General features: G+C 43.8%; 1 protein-coding gene across 2 annotated transcripts in view; it reads left to right on the top strand.

Annotated features, from left to right (window-relative positions):
- The first annotated feature begins 227 nt into the window (after nt 1–227).
- The window catches only part of LOC136780982 (ras-related protein Rab-37-like), a 62,152-nt gene continuing 41,133 nt past the window's right edge, over nt 228–21,246 (top strand). The window contains exons 1-3 of one of the 2 annotated variants that reach the window (XM_066739613.1): nt 228–453; nt 18,981–19,076; nt 20,849–21,130. In XM_066739613.1, the coding sequence (XP_066595710.1) occupies nt 442–453; nt 18,981–19,076; nt 20,849–21,130 (390 nt within the window). In that variant the 5' untranslated portion in view covers nt 228–441. The remainder of the gene's footprint in view (nt 454–18,980; nt 19,077–20,848; nt 21,131–21,246) is intronic. The other variant, XM_066739614.1, reaches the window with a different exon arrangement.

The following is a 21,246-nucleotide window of genomic DNA, read 5'->3' as shown; positions in this document are numbered from 1 at the left end:
GCGCTCGTTCCGAGAGTTGTATAAGCCCGCTTCGTTTGATAAAGGCGCAAATGTCATTATTCCTTGCGCGAACAACTTTTACAAATTCAATCTTTCCTAAATATTCTCTTTTTTCTACCAAATATCGAGCTATTTGGATTTCTGGGGGTGGACGTATTTTTCTGTGTCAACTATAAGTCTTGCCAATTCAATTAATCGCGAGTGAAGACATTTTTTGCTCAATTTTCTACTTCTCATGCTAAATATCGCAAGGTATTTTGATTTCTAGAGAGAAAGAAAGTGTTTTTTTTTGTATGTCAATCATAGTGCAGAACAAACAGAAGTATAAGGCTCGGGTGTTTTTAATCGACCAATCGATCCTGGAGGACCTTTGCCCAGAATTATTGTTGCAAGCGTCGTTGGGATTGTTGGAAACCCTCTTCGAATCATACAAAGCTACAAATGTCGTTATTGGTGAGCGAGAAGAAATATTACAAATTTGTCCAATTATTAAAGGAGGATTATCAAATTTGTCCTGTTAAGCATAGTACTAGAGAAAAGTATTTTTAATCGATCGATAGATCCGGGAGGGCGTTTCTGTAAATTTGTTAGAAACGTCGCGTCGTTGGAGAGAGAAAATTATTGCACTGGTGCAGGTAAAACCAGCTTTCACAGCGGAGAACACGAGTATTCTCACTGGTGGAAACACTTTTTCGTTTTGCACTTAGTACTCCCAATTCCATTTACAAGTGATAACGCCGAGCAATTATTGATAAAGCTTTCAGCAGGCGTTCGAAGCTCCGTTTTTTAATTAATATCTCCCGCAACTTCCCCGATAGTTATATATTTCGTGGCTCTGGTCGATACTCCACGTACGTTTCTCCCACACGTAAATAAAGCAAAAAAGGAGGAACTATGCGCCAACACACGAATCCTTTGTTAATTTCTCGAAATATTCGCCAGTCGACTCTCCATTATTCCAAGCATTATATATACATATAATTAAAATATGAAAAAAATGTAATCTCAGTATTAAAATGAAGACAGATGAGAAATATTTGTTCGTTAAAATCATATTTATAATGACGTTGTTGTAACGAGTGGTATATCGCGAGGTACGATCGATTTTTTCATCGCTTCACGGTTCTCCTCGTTTTCGTTCAATGCGGCTACCGCGTCTGCTTTCGATGCAAAGCGTAATTAGCCTACGTCGAAATTCGCGCGAGATGCGTGGAACTCGCGTGATTTTCGAGCGGAGAAAAAGACGGTGGGGGGGGGGGGGGGGGGGACCAGCGAGCAGGTCCCAGGCCGCGTAGGCGAAACAACCAATTGCGTGACTGCGCGTCGAATCGTCCGGGGAATGAGCCGATAAAAAGGGACTCGTTCGTATTTAAGGTTAACCGGATTCATTAGAACGCCCCTTTATTACTCGTGACTCGTACCGGATTTTCGACGCAGCTCGACCTTGAGCGATCCTGACGAAAATATTCATGCCAGATTTCTTTCAAGACAAATTCGTCGTCGAATCACACACTGCAGCTACATAATGTACGCTGTATGCCGTATGTATATATATATATATATAGGAAAGACACATTATGCCGCCTATACCTGCATCGCGAGCAGAGCGAAGCACAGCATGCAAATTATGCCGCCGATCGACGCAGGAAGACGTTTGGCATTTCTCTCGATACGCATGATTCGATGTTTATTGCGAAGAGCGTACTGCTCGCATGAATAATTAATAACGTGACGTAATTCCCTATGGAAAGCTACGTCATTATCTTGCTGCATACGCATTCTGCTCTAGCATCGATTAATCGTCGATAAAGTATAGTCGAGGGTCAATAATTCCCTCTGACATACACATAAATGCTGTGTATAAATATACGTCAGCGCAAAATTATTGATGAAACATGAAAAAAGTAGCATCTATCGACACGTACATGGAAGTTCTTGTGATAAATTTAGTCTGGAAGAGAGTAAGAAAAGTGGAAATTTTTCATTTTCAGTTTGATCGACGTTTTGGTAATGTAATTGCGTTTGCTCGGTTCTCTGGCAATATATACGCATGCACCGAGGTACATATGTATATGGGTAGAGAGCGGGTCTGTGCGTGTGTGTGTGTGTGTGTATTAAACGAGGCGGTGGAGCGTTGTTATAGCCGCGTGCCGAATAGAAGGGCCACCCCCTCGTGCTCCAATCAGGATCGCACAGGAAACCACACCAGCCGGTCCCCTATGGGATACCAGCCTCTCGTCCTGTTCCTCTGATCCTTGCCAGAGGACTCTATTGTCCTCGGTGATCTTCGAAGCGAACGTTCGGCCAGTTTCGTCCTTTCGTCCTTTAGCATCGTATCGATACTCTCTCCCCAAGGCGAGGCGAGGCGAGGCGAGCTGCGAGTAGTCATCCGACTGCTCCTTCTCCGCCTGCAGTCCATTCCTTTTTGCTCTTGCGCGTTTATCTTTGTGCCAACCGCAGGACTCCCCTTCCCTTCTCCTGCGCTTCCATCTTCCCTTCCGCCACTCTTGCTCTCCTGATCCCTCCTCGACGACCATCGTGCGAGAAACAACCTGAATATTCTTCTCGTCGAGTACCCTCGCACTCTCGCTCCCACCAGTGGCCCCGTGCATTTCATTTTCAACACCTCCTTTCTTCATTCATGCACATATATGCGTATACTCACTCCCCCGATAAGCTTCCGATATGTTTAATCTTATTTTAACACGAATCTCGCGTTCTTTTCTTATTATTTCTCCCGAATAAATTTACTCGTTGGTCCTTCCAATGCACTGTACAAAGTATAAGCATGGTGTAATATTACGAGTATAGTGGTGTTTTTGTACTCGTGTGGTCATAACCTGTGTCGAGGTTCAGGCTGGAGGGATTTCAGAAGAACGAGGACGTAGTCGAAGCGTGGCTCTAGCGGAGAATGTGTGAATCGATATACGTACACGAGCTAGCGTGAAAAGTTATTGATGCCCGGGTGCCACCTCCTCGGAGTCGGAGCGGAGGTCCTTATCCAGTTTACCTGCTGCCAGCCCCTGCGAGTTCCTCCGGGCAAAGATGCACTTTTTTGGTCCCACTTTGTCTTCATCCGGACGTGCCAGCCGAATCGATTCTTTTCCTCTCATTCCTTCCCTCCATTCTTCTCGATATATATATATATATATATAACGCTTTTCCCATGCATTCAAACCAATCGATTCTCGCAAATTATTGATAATAATTTTTCTACCCTTTCTACTCTGACGAAGCGAGCCTTTCTAATAATTCGAAACGATCGTTCCATCACAGGTGTGATACCGAGAAATATAATGGTAAAAACTTTATTGTAATATTGATATACTCGTGTCATTGTGTGGAGAGTATAAAATTTTCATATACACTGTTTAATAATCGCTGCATTGCATGTAATATCTAAAATCTTATAACACATTCGCACAAGAATATCGATTACTCGCACATATTTGCGGTGACCGCGTTAAAAACAAGATTCCCTTCGAGCATATTTTGCACCAGTGACGTAAAACTGCATTTCGATTTACGATTTGTCTGAAAAATATGTGTCACGAAGTAATTTGCAAATTCTTATGTTTCTCTGCTGACACGCGAGTTTCTATTATGGATTAATCTAGCTTTCACGTGTACTATATATGTATACATATACCTACGAACGTCGTTCATAATTTAATATAATCTTTTATCGATCATCAAAGGCACGTGTTAAAAATCTAATCTCGCTGGGAACGTCGTGAGAATAGTTGTTTTAAAAGTTGTATAATATTGGTACGAGAGGAGGGGGGATAAAGTAAAAATATCCTGGCTAATAATATATACATTTAAAAATTAACACTCGAGAGCGCATATAAATTCACTATGTATACATAAGAATTAAGAGCCGAGTTGTCTTGAAATGGAAGATTAGATTCATATATAGGTAGGTTTGGATGGCAGGAGTGTTCGTGATTGGTTGTCAAGTGGACATATGGTCGTGAGGAAGTATTGCGTTTAACCCGAAGGACACGAATGCGGGGCGAGTATCCCCGTTGTGTTTCGTGTCATTGGACTTTGGTAAGTATCGAAGGGGACGAGAAGGTGGTCCGAGTTGTGCAACGAGGGTGCTCGAACTTGCTGTTTATCGACTGAAGTCCTTTGGCGCCGGCGCCCATGCGAATTCGGAGTTGGGACCTCTCTCCCTCCCCGATTTTTCTCTCTCATCGCGGAATCCCTTTCTACCCTACCTCTCGCTCTGTCCATCTCCAAAGCCACGTGGAGATCGAGTACCCTAAAAATACCCTTTAATCTCTTCTCGATGAGTTACCGCAAAAAACTTCGTTATTCACTCTTCGCCACATTCCTCGATTGTTATATCGTTCGGATCAAATTAATAATCTTGTATTTTTAAAATCGCGTAGGTTCTCAAAGACTCTGAACAACATTTGTTTGCGTTTAGATATAAACATGGCTTTTCTCTCATAAGGAAAACTACGGCAGAGATCGCAAGTAGTGCAGCTGCATTGACTTTTATTCAGGTGCGTCCTTTATGCGACTCCTTGGACGGTTTCCAGGGATGATTTGCATCTAACGAAGACACGGCACTTTGTTCTCCCGCGACTCGAGCCGCGTTTCCTCTCGATTTTCTTCGGATATCCAGAGTACATTCTGGTATAATCATTGGAAAGCCTATGGAGAACGTGGCTGACTGACAAGGGAGACTATAGCTTTACGGAGGGTGAATCGAGGCCTCTCTTTGTTTATGGAACAGTTTTTTGTCTTCACCGGAAAAGCCCCAAGAGAATGAACGACGCTCCGCCATATTTTTTCGTCATTGATTATGATAATCGTCCGGTACATTGCTGCTCGTTAGCAGCTCGTTAACTAGGGCCTCTCGTCGAGATGTTGATTATTTCGATCTGGACTCGGGAATAACGAACGATATCCATCCCGTACCAGCGAAGACGTTTTCACGCGAGCGTTTCTTCAAAATGATTGCGGCGGAAATATCGACTTTCTTACTTCGTGCATTTATTATAATTAAAGAATTCTGATTTATTTTATTAAAATAAAATTCCCTAATTATTTCTATCGGGAATTCGGAAATAACGAGCGATCCGTTTCGTTGCAGTGACAATAACGTTTCCACGCGACAACTTTATCGTAAACAACTACCAGAAATATCGTCTGTTTGTCACAATTACCCAAAATCTCGCTTGTAAAAAGATTCTACACTGACGAGAGCCAACGCGTAAAGATTAAAATGATCTATAATCTCCAATCCAGCAAGAAAAAGCTGTTAATATCGACTGATAAATTCTAAAGTACAAAAACAATGAAAGATTGTAATGAAAAGAAATGAGAGAAGAAAGAGTGAATTTATAAAAAAGAAGAGATTAGGTGAAATATTTCAGAGGTTTCACTTACAAGGAGTATAAACTCCTTTGTTCTCGCTAAGGAAGAATTCATTGAGCTTCATCTTGAATTCCAGACATACTCTCACCGCTGAACAGGGTAATTTGGCTTAGCACGCGGAGAGCTATACGTGCAGAATTACCTTTGCGCTTTTCCGCTTGGATCGTTCGTATACCTAACGGCGATTTTCGTCTAAAACGCTCCTTCATCCATATTGAAACAACGTTAAATACAGCAAGGTTTATAACGCGAGAAGCCACTTGGCGGCGGCTATCGCTTCCGAAAAACCCAAAAGCAAACATGAAACGCGAAAGATGTCGTAAATTTTCATGGAAACCTATCGCGTCTCTCAAACGATATATATTTATCTCTGCAAGATTTAAACACGAGCTGCGAGCGAGCTCTCTCGATATTACAAAGAGACAAACAATCGGCTGAAAGCATCGTAAAAACAACGACAAGTTTTTTTTTTTTTTCAAGTGTCCAGTGCACCACGTACATGTATAAACTATTGGGAAGAGAGAGAGAGAGAGAGAGAGAGAGCGTGGCGCGCGATTCGCAAGAAGGAGCTATCCGCGCAGGAATCGAGATTGGTTGTAGGTCGAGCAGGTGTACAATAATCAACATAGTGGTCGGAAAGCAACGGTGCGAAACCTTGTTCCAAATGAATTCCACGCAATTAACGCGACGCGAGGGATTAAACTCTGATGGAGTCACGCGTGCCTCGTAGTACATCGCGGGCCAGTGTGGATCGATTTAATTAGAGATTCGTTAATTACTCAAGGTTAGAATTAGTCGCGAATACGCGCATGTTCATTCTATTCGTAGAAATAGCGGGTTTTTTCTATATATATATATATATACGTATAAGTATGTTTTTCTCGATTGGAGAGAATGAATAATATAAGAAAGAGCGTGGCAGATACACACAAGTTTAGGGTCGAATGGTTATCGGTGCCGAGGATCGGAGTAAAATTAGATGGTGGTGGTGCGATCGCGTGTGAACGGGGCTTAATATCAACAAGTGGAAGGCCTGCGCGCGCGGGGATATGCACAGAGTACGCAGACATCAGGAGGAACCGAGAGTGACCGAGACGGCATGGCACTCTGCGTGGAACGAGGCGAGAGAACAGCGATCCGTCAAGGCGCTTCCAATCTCGGCTCGCCCACGAACCGACAACACAGATACCGATCTACTGCCACGTGAATTCTTCTCTAATTGGTCCTCCGTGCCTCCTTATATGACATCCTTAATTGTGAAAGCCGGCCAAAAGTATCGCGCTGTCCCCCGTGCAACTTGAAAGAGTAACCCTGCATCTTTTTCCACTAACATTCTTATACCTTTCGACTATACAATATAATACGTATCCTTGCGCGAGAGAATACTCGTGGAATTTTCAGGCTCGAGGTGACCCGGTTATAATTGCAGCCAGGATTTTTGCAAATGCTTTCGGAAGAAATAGTATATATATATATATCGATGTGTAGCTATAGAGAATAATGAAGATCCGTGGGAAGAAGAGTGGAATCCCTGTACGCGCGGAGCGTCCGTCAGCGAGGGAGCAGCTATGGCGGCGCTCTGGCCGCTGCGGCCGGCGGTTGGCGGCCCGATTGAGATTTCTGCGAGCAGGTGGTCCACCGTAATAAATCGTATTGTAAGAGAGAGCAATCCCCGAGGCAGAGCCACCTGCGAATCGATAACTCGTTCGATCTAAGGCGGCTCGCATGCAAATTCGACGGGATCTAGAGTGGATTCATTATACGCGATATCCATCTTTGCTTCTTCCTTTATATCGTTCGATTGTAACTATATATATATATATACGCGTATACACAGTGGCAATCGCCTTAAAATCACGAAAACTCCTCGACGCGTTTGTGGCGAGGCGGAAACGAGCTTCAAAGGGTTTCTGCTCCAGCAAGAAAATAATGAATGGCTATAGCGCGAGGACATTCGACTAATACCATTGCAAAGTTTCCTAGAAATTATATTTCATCAGCGCGAGATGTATACATATATTCGCCATTGGGAATTTGCAGGCAAAGAAAAAGCAGCGCGCGAGTGCTCTTTAAGAGCGGCCTGCGCGCTCGCCGCAACTTGAAATGAATGAGCGTAGAATGAACGACGGTGGATGGTGGATGGTTTGGTGGCATAGTGCTTGGCGATGGTGGTGGCGCTCCGGCAAAAAGGACCAAGCGAAGAAAAGGAGAATTCACGGTGGCAGCCGGTTCGGTCGGTTTTTGAACGTCTGGCGCTAACTGCTGCCCCTTTTCCTACACACTATGCGCGCAGGTACATACCTATACTATACCCCGGCGCGGCGCGGCGGCCCGGCCTCTCACCCTCATGCCCACATGCCCGTCGCGTTCCCTTCTCAGCCATCCCATGCACGGGGCCCTTTCCGGACACTTTCCAATCTAAACGAGGAAATCCCACTCTACGTCTTTTCCTTCAATTTTAATTTAATCCTCTATATGTTATATCGATTGCGAACCGATGGACCCAAGATGAATAGCGAAAGCCTCCTACTCCTAAAGAATTCTGAATTCTATTGGGAATCTCCGACGTCTACAATGGAAGAGGACAGTTTTGCTCCAGTGTCATATACTCCATTACCATGATAAACCATTGAGCAGACCTTGAAGATCTTAAGAAGGATCTAAACAGATACTCGGAAGTCCCTTATTATTCAAGCAAGGTTCTTCCCGCATCGAAGAGCGCAAACTTAACCCTTTTCATCGGAGTCCGATTCAGTCTGGACGCCCACAGTTCGATGTTCGGATCTCAGTGATTTATGCGACACACGTGCAAACGTGTAATGGCAAGTTGCGGACATGCATCGGACGTCTCCCGGATGAAAAGATGTTTTCTTTCGCGTTAAGCAGACAAACAAATAGCTATCCTTCTAAGCATCGAGGAAGACTCGAAAACCTAATCATCCGTCTCGAAAAAACCTTAAGGATGATTTCATTGATCGGAAGGAATGCCGAGTCCACCGGACGAGGATGGATAGCTCGCGGCAAAATCAGGACTATTAATAGCCGAGGATTATTAATAGACGTTGTGCGATATAAATAGAAGCTAAGGTAGTTGAGGCGTAACGTTGGACGTGGGATGTCTACAGTGGTGGAAGGTTTATAACTCGTTGGAGAAAGAGAGTGAGAGAGAGAGAGAGAGAGATTCTCCGAGTAAGTGGGTCCGGTCCGGACATCGAGGACAGTGGAGAGCTTGGCGACAAAGAGAAGAAAAGAGAGCGGAAGAGAGAAGGCGTAGCGCTATATCGGGAGAAGCAAAGTTCAGCCGGGTTCAACGGAAGCGGCTTCGTCTGGTGCTTCGCCTCTGGAAAGCCCTCGCGGTGTCGTAATACGCATAGGTTGTCCTTACAGCGTGGGTGGAGCGAGTAGCGACGGAAGAGATCCAGCGTTTTCTGTTTATCCCTTGGATCAGTTTCGGGATTCGCTACTATTGACGGGATTCGGAGGTGGGACGCGCGGGATAATCACTCCTTTTGTCATCCCGAACGCCCTGGCTCCTTTTTCTTCGAGGATTACCCTCTTCATCCCTCACGCTCGACCCATTTTTCGCACCATTCGTTAATTCCTTGATGGGAATAGCCTCGGATGTTTTTCTATAGGAACCGTACGTGTCCGCTGTATTTATGCAGGCATTGAAAAATCTGGAATTCTCGGAGGATCTAGATAATAGGTAGCAATCGAGTAGAACACGATACGAATTGCGGAAGTAGGGGGAATGGACGGAGATAAGATCTTAGATTGTCGATAATGGCATTGTCCTCTCTGGGAGCTCGGAATCAATTTCTGTGTACGAATCGGTCGTGAGCCTCCCACCTGAAACGGCTGGAGGCTGAGTCGAACGGGGAAGCAGTGGCGACCCTTCCTCCTCCTCTTCCTCCTCCTCCTCCTCCTCTTCTTCTTCTTCTTCTTCTTGGTCCCATCCAAGTGAGTAAACGGTACGTCAGCATAGACTACGGCCAATATCGGCGAACGTCAGGAGGCCGGCCAACTTTTTTTCATCCCGAACACAGACAAATCGATATCTACTCGCGCAGCCCACTGCAGCCTCGTCAGGGTCACTGACATCTTGCACTTGATCAAATTCCAGCCTCCCTGTACGCGTGTCTATACTTTCTCAACAATTATACCAAAGCCTCCCATTCTCACGAAGCCCCATCAGATTCACGAAGCACGTATCTATATAGGGTACGGAGCTTTTCTCGCACAATTATCGTTCTGCTAAACTATAATTGTTTGAAACGACTCGATCGTACGATCGATCGAGTATCATCGGTGTGGATTTGTGCATAAATTAGTAAGATTATCCAATAAAGTAATTTCAATATTATATATATATATATATAGATTTCTGGAGAGGATTCCTCGAGTATCCAAAGTTCCTAATATCAACATCCAAGTTAACATGGACGAGTTTAGGCATGCAAGTGTTTCGCGGGTAGAGGCTTTTTTTCGTGAAAAGCTGTTCTTAGCGCGAGCGTAGTCGTCGAGCCATAGACGGAAACGGATCGAAAGCGAAGCGTCCGGCGACTTCCTATCGTTTCTGTCGCCTTGCTAGAGCAGAGATTCTCTCCTCGTTTCTTCCATACGTAACTGAGAGAGCGTCACTCTCCCGCATGGCAGCACCAGTTTGGTCGTAATCACTCCTCTCGACCTATTCACGCCGTCTTTTCTCCCCCCACCCCTTCATCATACCTCTTTGTCTCTCTAGCATCAAAGAAACTACCAATTTTAAAGCCACTCTCTCTCTCTCACCCCAACGGAGCTTGACGAAACATCGACAAAGTAAGTCCGCGAGGAACAAAGCCCGTTCGTTTTTCTCGCTTATCTTTCGTCGCTTCTGCTTTCGTGCGGTTTTTTCGAGTCACGCGGACTAAATGAGGTAGAAGCGAGGTTTTTACCGGGCTTTGCCGGAGGTCCCTTCACAGTTCACCTTCGCACGCTAATCCTCCTTCTTTCGAGAGTCGAGTCGAGTCAGGCAGGCAGGCATGAGACAGATCCGCTCGAGCAGGCAGCGCCGAGTCTCGAGGCTCGAGGTCACCCGGAGCGGCGTTATGCTCGCCTGATACCATGGGCAGCCGGACGCAGACGTGCAAGATGGCACGCCCAGCTGTCGCCACGCAGACGCCGTCGTTCCTGCCAGACGCAGTCCAAGCAGGATAGCATGTGTCAACTGCAAAACCATCAAATTATCTTCTCGATTCGGCCACCTTCCTCATCCCCCTATAGCTCGCTTTCTCTCCGCCAAGACCCTCCTCATCTTTCCATCTCTGCCTCGCGCAACGTTCCGCTACTATATACTCGTGCACTCCACAGATCTTGCCGCCTACCACTATGTACACTTGCTAGGATTCTCCCGCAACTCTGCAAAACCTCTTTAAAAACCTCGCAATTTACGACGTTGAACGATCGTAATGATCAGGCTGCTTGAAACATGGCAGAGTAGACTGAGTAGAGGCGAAAAATGCTGACACGTTCAACTTGACATTTAAGAGAACCAAGTGTCGACGTTCAAAGCATATACATATATGTATACAGCTTAGCTGTTAATAAATTTACACTGTAAAAATGCACGAGTCTATTTTGCTGTATATAGCCGGGCAATGATTAAACGGTACTACTTGCGACCATATATCACAGTGAATGATTCTGGAGAATGGTGAGACTTTATATCACTCACGGCAGGATACAGATACGGGATAGCGAACGTAAGATAACATTTATTAAACAGCTTGTTTCCAACTGCTCGAACGGTAATCTGCACAGTCATAAAGCAGAAAATTTCTATACATGTAGTTTTAGCTCGTCGAATAATGCGCCGATGATAGATAAGTGCAAAAATAAGCTGTGCATGCCGTGGATTGCTCACAGACTCACGGATTAAACTTGTAATTCGAGGCTCTAATAGTTTATCGCATATATACAGTGTAAGTATGTATATATAGCTCTGTTTTTCTTATCCTGCAAAGTTCACATATATAATGTGTATACCATCTTATGATTACCAATTTCTTTTATACGAGCCGTGCAGTGGTCGTTGATTCCGTTGATCCTGAACGAGAGTCAAAGTTTGCAATTGGATTTTTATTAGCTCGTTAAATCGGCGTAATTAATACAATTGCTGATAAATGTATTGTCGCTTCCGGCAAGCGAGTACACGATTCAATTAGCTGGATTATCCGTTGGGGCTGCGTTGTCGCTGCATTAATATACCGTTGTGGTTTTTAGCAAAGCTTCCAGAGATCTCTAGCTTCTTGCGACAAGAATTTCCAAACAACTGCAAGAAGGATCGTGACACTTATTAAGTGTAACGTTACATTATATGTCTGGTTTGATTTGCACCACTAAATTCATAGGCCGCGCGTCGCTATTTCAAATCCACATCCCCTCGTTTCGTGAGAGATTATACGGAATGCGGATGTTCCTTTGCTAATTGGATAAACTCTTGGCGAACCGTTGGATTCCTCCAGTATTTTCTTGCTACGTTTTTATCGCCATCTCTCATACATTCAAGCTTTCTTTCACTCGATTCTCAATAATCCTATATATCGCCTTTCATCCGCGGGCTTCGAGCGGCACGGCTCGGCGTCTCTGCCTCCAACCTACCGGCGCGCGAGAGGGATCTCCCTAGCTGTGGTACACGCTCGTAAACTATATACAAATATGGCGACCAGCGTGCCACAGATCGCAAATTTGCATAAGCGAGCTTACGATCGGTATAAAACTACCTATATTGCTTACAACTTATCTCTGTGGATTTTGCTGGATAGTTTTAGCTTGCGCGAACGTTTACTCTCATTGCGCCTTTCGTGTAATATCATGCAGTTATTTTTCACTATCCAATGCGCGTGTTGCTGCTGCGTTATGGTTTCCTCATACCGAGGTCTTAAAATTTCGCTTTTCCTTGAGAAATCCAAGCGAGTCGCTGTCTTTTCAGCATATGTTTGCGCGGAGGGGGGGGGGGGGAGATTGTAAGGGGACGCGTAGTTGGGCAAGTGGTGATGGGTGTAGTGGAGCGAGTGTCGGAGGGAGAGGGGGGTAAGAGCTGTCGGGGCTCGACTCTCGAGGGAAGTATATATATATATGCATAATAATGTCGAAGAGAGAGAGAGAGAGAGTGGCGCCGTGCAGTTGAACGGGGGCTTTTCAAAGGGTAATTATTTTAGTGAGAGCAGACGGTTGGCAGGCAGAGTCGAGCGGAGTCGACTGAATCGACTTCCGGAAACGGCGGCGTATCGGGGAGGGCCGGCCGAAATGGTGGCCGGCAGAGGCCAAATTCCAGAAAGTACGAAGCGCGCTGCGCCGATTGGCCGACTCGCTAAACTCGCTTTCGAGTTGCCAGGGGTCGACGCCGCTCTGCTTCCTTCCTTCTCGAGAAGCGTCGCCATCCTGTGGCGAGCTTTCGAAGCTCGGCTTTCCTCGAGCTTGCGCACGACTTCCCCCGAACGCGCCGAATCATTAAATATCTGCTCCCTTCCTTCCAACCCTAACTGTCTCGCGCGCGCCTCTCTTGGCCCCCTCGAGGGTACGCGACCTCTGCAGTGGACGATTTTATCAACCGTGGGTCTTGCTCCCCCTCTCCGTTAGCTTCCGGAAAATTCCGTCCCAAATCCGGAGGTCTCTGCTGCCTCGGAAAACTCTATCAACTCTACGCGATTCCAATTTCCTTCCGACAACCGTAAACGCTATGAAGCAAACTCGTACAAACAGCTTTGAATGTACTACAATTTCTATACAAAATTTAACTGTATCGATATCTCGATACGAGTTTGTTTTTTTAGAATTGGAAAGACGGGAAAGACCTTAAGAGAGAATGACCGAACCTAACCTCTCCGCGCGAAAAGATTCGTTGGACCGTCGCGCGCGTCGCTGCTGCGGTGTAGCTATAGGCGTGACGTCAGAACTCAGAGGCGCCAATCGATCGTCATCGAGTGGCACAGTCAGAGTCGAACGCTTCTGACACATCCACAGGACGCTATTTAATATTCCGATATTCGATCCACCGAGTTTCCCTACGTCGATCGACAGCCAAGAAATATGGAAAATCGTGCTTTTCCTCGTTACGCGTTTGATAAAGGGAAACAGGTGGCTGGATTAGTCGACGTGTGTCGTCCTGAGGACGAAAGCGTGGAAGGAGATGCGCAAATGGCTCGAATCAGTCGAGGACCACGTGTGGATGCGCGTGTCGGTGACGCAACACGTATAACGATCACGGTGACGTAACACGTGCAGGAAAAAGGGAGAATATCGAGTGGAGGTTAGGAAAACGCTGGCGCTTGCGTGTTCGCTTCCGTTCGTGTCGCGTATCTCGAGTAACCTAACGTTCTTGCGATAATACTGTCACAGCTTCTCTTTCTCGCACCAACGACTGCTCTACGAGAATTACAAATTAGAATTTCTATTATTTTTCCAGAGGAGATTCAAACGGGCGCCACCTATCGTTCGTCCCTGTGATTAGGACGGTGTGTCTCGCTGAAAATGAAAACTGTGTCACAAGCCTCGTCACGTGACGTCGTGACTAGAGGCGTGCGCGACGGCCTATGGCAAGACGGAAGTGACGATTGTCAGGGTGGTGGCAGTTTATCTTTCGTATCACGTTGAAAAGTGAAACTTGCATTCGTACAAGTGTTCATCAATCGTGCGCAGCAAATAATATACTCTTGTCGCGAGGGTGGTGAAGTTTTTCGTAAAGCCTTCCGATGCTCGAATTGGGTCGCTGAACGCTCGTGAGTTAGGTTAGTGTCCTCCCAATCCTGAATGTTTCTTTTGCACCCTGCATTATCAGGCAAAACACTGTAAGATCCTGCAACGAGCTAACCCAAACCTTTCCCAAAATTCTACCATTCTATTTCTTGCTTCAGCATTGTTTTGTTGACAAAGTATTGATTTTCTTCACTCACTGCTGACATAGTAGACCTGAAGCAGGCTCGTGATTCAAGAGAATTTTTGTTTGCACCACCCAGAAGATGGTTCTGCACAGTTTTCTTTTTATTTCACAGCCCCTGTTAGAAACCTTGTGTATGTACTTAATATTTTTTGTTAATAAAAAATATTAAACTTCCTAGATACTTTATTTTTATTTCGTTGTACTGATATGAATGAGAGGAATCCCCGAAGGGCCCGATATAAGCATGGGAATGATTCTATTAGGGAGGAGGAGTAGTGGTGAATCAGAGTGAGAAGGAGATAGCTGATGCTGGTAATCCAACGACGGCAATTAAATAATTGATTGATATAGCATGCCATCCGTTCACACGTGTTTCTCGCACTAAAAATTATGCAACGCGCATATAAATTCACGCCTGAGTCACGTACATAAATTTATGACCAGAAATAAGTGACGTACCATTTGCGTATTGGTCGAAGCGTGCATAAATTTTGCGTTACGATTGTGCAAGGTGCGAAAATAAAAATGAAGGGCCTTTTTATGCACGATCCATTGTGTTATTAGATCAGAGCGATAAGAATTCCGAGTTTAACATCAAGGAGGCTGACCTTTAGGACTGGCATTAGCATAATCGATATCGACTTATGGTCTCAAAGTCGCGATTATTCTTGCGAATCTTTATATCGTAGAAAGAAGCCCGGCGTGAGAAATTGGCGGAATTCAAAGGTGTTGTGCAATTGCGGTATTTGAACTTTCACCCAGAGGAAATATCTTCATAGTTATAGCGAGGTGTCTGCGCGAGATAACGCTCAATCGGCTACGTAGTGCCAATCGCGATATCTTTCCAAAGCGATATAAACAGCGAAACTCGAATCTAATTATATCGCAAAAATGCGCTTTATTAATAGCTATGGCAATAACGATGGAAACTGGTTATTTAAAAGTAAAGCGGCAGCACGGAAACATTTGATCGATAAGAGTCGCTAAATAATTGACCTCTAGATGGGAATACCACAAAAAAAGTAGCTTCGCCTGTAAAAAGATGTGGCAAGTATATATATATATAGAAATCCTAGCAAAAATAGTACATTGGTAATGCGTTTATTCAAAACAGATGGAGCTAAAATTACAAACTATTTGTATAGAGTTAGTGCCTTTTATACAATTACTATATCACTACGAGATACCATGATAAAACCGTGGTTTGTCGCTGGACAAGAGTTGCTAAATAATTGACCTCCAGACGGGAAAACGTACGGTAGACCAATTTGATTCGCTGCAATTTTGCAACAATTTGTCAAAGCGGTAGTACAACTATTGGTGCAGAGAGTCGAGGATCCACGAAAAATTCCAGAGAGAGAGAGAGAGAGAGAGAGAGAGAGAGAGAGAGAGTTGCATTTTTATTCTCTTTTCAAACGGCCCGTCGCGAATGCTGGACTAGCTTGTCGTCGACCGATGCGGGTCTCGGTCAATTGAATTTTAATTGCTTTCTGTGCCAGAGACTATACATATACAGAGAGCGCTTATCTCGATGGCCCTATAATTTCCCGAGGTAAACAAAGCGAAAAGTCCGTTCTCCGATGTCGATAATTAAAAAGGGAAATAATGAGAAAATACTCATTAGGGTCTTGGCTCGCAAAGTGACTTGGTAGAAGTATTATGACAGTGTGTTTGGTAAACAACGCAAAGGTTTTTTCACTCGTTAGATCAGTGAAATGAACGAATAGACAGGATTGAATAAGGGAAACGATTTACGTCGGTATGTGTACACGGCTAAATATAGAGGGCGCGCTTTTATGGCAAGCACACTGGCAAGCACTGGCAAGCACGCTCGACTCGTGCAACCAAAGAGCCAAACGATCCTCCTTCGTACTCGGATGGCCTTTGCTCGCTCTCATTAAACTACTCGAACCAACTCGTGAATGTTCCCGACACTACGAACAGCAAATATTTCGTCTATGCGAGTGGCTGGCTGGCTTCGCACCGTCTAAATTCTCTTTTGCGTTATTAACGAGTCTTTGGAGTATTACACGAGCCATATTATATATATATATATATAGAAAATGAGCCATGCACCAAACTATTGAAAACTCGAGACCCTCTACGTCAACCCCTTTCCGAACCTCTCCAATGGTTTAAATTAATTAAAATACTCATCTCAAACGTATACATATATTTGAATATTAAATTTTTCGATGTAACAATTCATCAGTTGGAATACTTTCAATTTCTCAATCATTAAAGGTTTGAAGAAAGAAGAAAAATTGCAAGAGAATCCTTATATCACAAAGAGTTGCTTCTTGCTCGTGGAAGATTTACGTTCGGAAGGGAGTCTTTGTTTCTGGAACCTTCGGATTGGTAGGAAGGAACACGCTTGGCAGCCGTGAGTACGATTCGCTCGAGCGGTCGTCCAAGAGTCAATAGTCAAGCTTCGAGAACGATACGCGAGAAGCGAGCTTCCGAGAGTTCAAGGTCTTGCAGAAGAGCATTCAATCGGTACATCCGTTCTTCCTCGGTGCAGTTCAACACGGAATTGTCAAACGATTGAATTATAGAGGTTGTTTGTTGTTTCACAGAATTTTTCTCATTGATCAATCGCGTTCTCCTCTTGATCTTGAGAGGAGAAATTTCGGAAGGATGTGAGAATCGGTCACGGATGGTTCGGTGCTGCAGAAGCTGCGTGGGCGGGTGGTACTTATTACGGTGGGTGGGCCGGCCTGCTCGGCCGAGTGCGAGCGAGACGTAAGGGGGGAGTCGATCCGCCGGCTAGAGAGAGAGAGAGAGAGAGAGAGAGAGAGAGAGAGAGAGAGGCTGCTGCGTGGGGAAAGACGCACGCGGTCTCGACCGTACGCATATATGTGTACGTACAGAGCGGTCACCCTAGTAAACAAACACAAATACATGCACAAGTTCGCTCTCTCTCTCTCTCTCTCGCTCTCTCGGGAGACGCGCATGATGTCCCTGATCCAATGCCACTTTTATTGCCATTGGTCCGTTTCAATGAGGTTCCTTAATGTTCTCTCTCCATATAGCTTCGATTTCACGATAAAAGCGAAAAATACTTGTCTCGCTCATGGCAAATTCAACGACGAGTATCAACCGACTATATAAATTAAGTTCCAGCCAAGGTACGCGCGATGGCGGTTGAAAAGCAGTTTGCAAGGAGGATTAAAGTTCCGACAGACGAATGAGCGAGCATTAATTAGCGAGCGTAGCGTTAACTTTCGTGGATAACTAAACGTGGGAGGGTTGAAGCGAACGGCAGTCAGTATGACGGCTACGAGTAAGGAATCTCTTGCTGTGCTACGTGCGGGAATTAAGCAAATCGTTCCCGAGGAATCAACTGTCTATTTTAATCCGTTTGCGAAATTCTACCTCAAGTTTTCACTCGAGCGCAATCTCCATAAAAGCTCAAATACTGCTCCAGTATCGTGTCTCATGGAAATTAGCACAGTTTCATTTGCTTCATTAATTTATACAACTAAACGAAGGATGTTACGTAATTTAGATATTGTCCTACCGTAGATTTTAATTTACAGGATTACATTTTTATTGCCTTTTAAACATTCGAAAGCATAATACGATATATATATATATATATATATATATACGACGGTCTGAAATGTGGCGAGAATAATTAGTAATCATTGAAAGAATTTTTGTAGAAAAAGGATGGCGATTAATTTTTGTTCTCTTTTAATAAATTGATGTTAAAAAAGGGACAAAGCGTGGGATAGCAGTGTTCGGGACATGGCCAGGGGCGTAACGCCTGCACGCGATGTGCTTTTACTCCGATGAGAGTATACATGGTGTAGTGCCGGTACCCAGATTGCTGCAGCGCGCGCTTTACAAGCGTCAATCCCATTCCAATTCGTTTTATACGCCTAACGCGAAAGGCGAATAAAAAAATCCAACTGCAAGTCAACAATGCCAAGCGAATCTACCCTTTGTAAATAAGTCAAAGCGAGAGAGCAAAATATCATTGTTTATATATACTTTTTATTATTTACGATTTTCACAAAAATATTGCTCTGTGTACTCTTCTCCGCTGCGCGTTTATACGGACCATAAAAAAGAAATAATCTATGAAAAACTGTTTAGAACAACAGGTTTTATATTGAAATTGTACATATATAGACATTTGTAAATAAAAATTTGTTAATAGCTAATTAATTTCAAACGCGTTTCTCTACGCGCATTGTTATTTATTACTCGACTCTCCATTGATTGTTACCGTACGCGAGGCCCTTGAGACACTTGAGGGTAGAATATGATCGTTCAATTTTTCTCCGCAACTTTAAGAAATATCAATGTTTGTTTGCTTCTCCCAATACACATACAAAGATCCTGTCATTTCGATGGAAATACTGTTTCTATTTCATACTGAATACTGTCCTTCTTGTAATATATATATATATATATATATATATGTACGAACGTAGAGATTTGTTAATAATGAATGTCCTTTGTAATTTCTTGTCCCCGCAGTCGCTGTTTTATCATTTATACAAGTGAAATGCTTGTGCACGTAGATATATATATACACATTATTATTGATCCTAACTATTGCTGAGCAGAAACGAGGCATTTGCAAGGTCACTAGAGCTTCTGCGTATCGGTAAGCTTTCATTACATTAGGATACGAATCGAACGGTTGCTGTGTTCGCAGAGGAAGAACCACCTTGGGACCAAAAAGTCTACAATGAGGGACAGCACCGGAGACAACCCCGGCATGGTCACCGTACCCGTTTCCGCTTCTCTCAGCGTGAGTAGATCGTTCAACTATAATTATCATTAGACTATAAAACTTGCAGACACACAATAAGACGTTTCATCATGCGTTTTGTCCCATTTCGGAATACAAACGTGAAACTTTTCAATACTCTAGAACGATAAACTTGCAACAACGTGTGAACAGTATTTGAACTCGATGAATATATCATGGCTCTTTATTCTCAATATTTCCTACACTTCCGCTAGCTTGCCTGTCAATGTTTTTATTGATTTTAGTGTCAATTTTGTTGTTTACAAACGAATGTCATTGTGAAGCTAAAGTTTTTACGAAAGAAAGTGTTGTAGTTTCTTGTTTATTATTGCCTGACTCGTTGGATGTAAATTAATGGCTAGAAGTGTTCCAAGTGGAATTAGCTGACTTTTCCTTGCAAATGTTTTTACCAACTTTAAGATTCCATTAGTTGGTAATTGTGTTGATAACTTTGCTGTAATCTATACTCGTATCGGAATCAAGTTTCGCGATATTTTCACGATTTATAACGTAATTGAATCAATTAATACGTGGCACTTTTATTTTGTTCGCGTTGGAAACGAAATACGTGCAACAAGTTAAGCTTCTGGAATGCAAATATCGAGAGTCAATTCGTATACTATCTTGTTCCTTTCATAGTAAATTTAGATATGAAAAAGAGAAACAAGTAGATTGTCCCGTTACCCTTTTCAGATCAATTTTCAAAGGTCGGAAAGTTTGTGAAAAATATCAGCGTTCCACACACTTCACTGGAGCTCCAATAGTGTATCGTGTATCTATACAGCTACCTTATACGATTTACTTTTATAGAATAGAATTCAACTCTTATTCACCTGAGCGTATGCAGATAACGTTTGAAAGAGATTCATGGAATTTCATTCTGATGCAAAAATGTTTAATAGATGATTTACAGATAACGATATATTAAGAAAATGATGAAAACTAATATTTTTTAGCTGTAGACAGAAAAGAGGATTCTGATATAACATATCGGATATTTATTTTTTTACAAACTAGTCAAAGCAGATGAGCAATTTTCACGAGAAACGTAGAAAGGTGAAACGAGGAGGAGAAGAGGCTGGACTATACGTAATCAATATTGAAAATAAGTTAACAGTCGAGGTACTAAATTTACATGACTGGAAGAATCGTATTGTGTATTTAGGGGTGGGACTACACAGGCGATTCCGCCACGGGATAGAGTATAGGGCGGTCTGTACAGGGCCAAGTGAAATGGTGGAGGGTATCGCTGACGATGATCGACCCGAAAGCATCCATATCGTAATATCAGCTCTCTCGCAAAAACTAAACGTAGAAATTGCTTAGATCCAAAAATCCATCGTCACCAACTCAATTTCATCAGAAAAATCCATATCGATCTGCGATTTATCATGGAGTACGTTTGTATACCTTTGAAGAAGGAATCTCTGAAGCGATTTTACTGAAAGTTGGGTCGCGATTTGCGATATATCGGAGAAACGGAATGAGTTGTCGCGAGGTTATAACGGCGCGTGCATAAAATAATTCCTGCTGAACGAGACTCGTTTGTCGCTTTATCGAACGTGGAAAACCAGTTGGAGGAAGTGGCCCGCGTACGCCATTAGCGCCATAAATGCACAAGTAACCGTCCCTTCGAGATTGGCAACATCTCCATCGGTTGGAACGTGCCACGAACCAATTAGCAAGATCCCGTGACGATTCACCAAAGATATATACGTTGCATCTTTCATCCTGTGTGTATAACAATAATCGTACAACTTGCTCGATTGCAGATCCTCACCGGAGATGATAGCATGAGCGACGACGTTTTCGACGAGGAGGAACCAGTAAAAATGACCATCGTGCCATCGTCAGGTGCTGCTTATCCAACAGCTGCCCCTGCGGAACGTTTATCAGGCGTAACACCCTCCCCCACGGGCTATCGTGACTACAAACCACCAGCAGAGGTTCTCAGTAGCTCTTACGTACCCACCACTTTGAAAAGTAACTTTGATAACGTCAGAAGCGCGCTGAAGAGGGACCAAGAGAGGGAGGAAGCTGGTGTAACGCACAAGGTACGCGCTCTCTACTTGTATATACATATATATAGATAAATTGCCACATTTAAGCAAATAGACCAATAAAGACTACCAAGTTTTCCAATCTAAAGACAATTGATGAGAGTCGTCGG

The sequence above is a fragment of the Prorops nasuta genome, unplaced genomic scaffold (genome assembly GCF_024137725.1).
Source record: "Prorops nasuta isolate Cenicafe-Biocafe unplaced genomic scaffold, Cenicafe_Pnas_1.2 PNAS00021, whole genome shotgun sequence".
In the NCBI taxonomy this organism is placed as follows: domain Eukaryota; kingdom Metazoa; phylum Arthropoda; class Insecta; order Hymenoptera; family Bethylidae; genus Prorops; species Prorops nasuta.
This window is presented reverse-complemented; position numbering and strand designations above follow the sequence as displayed.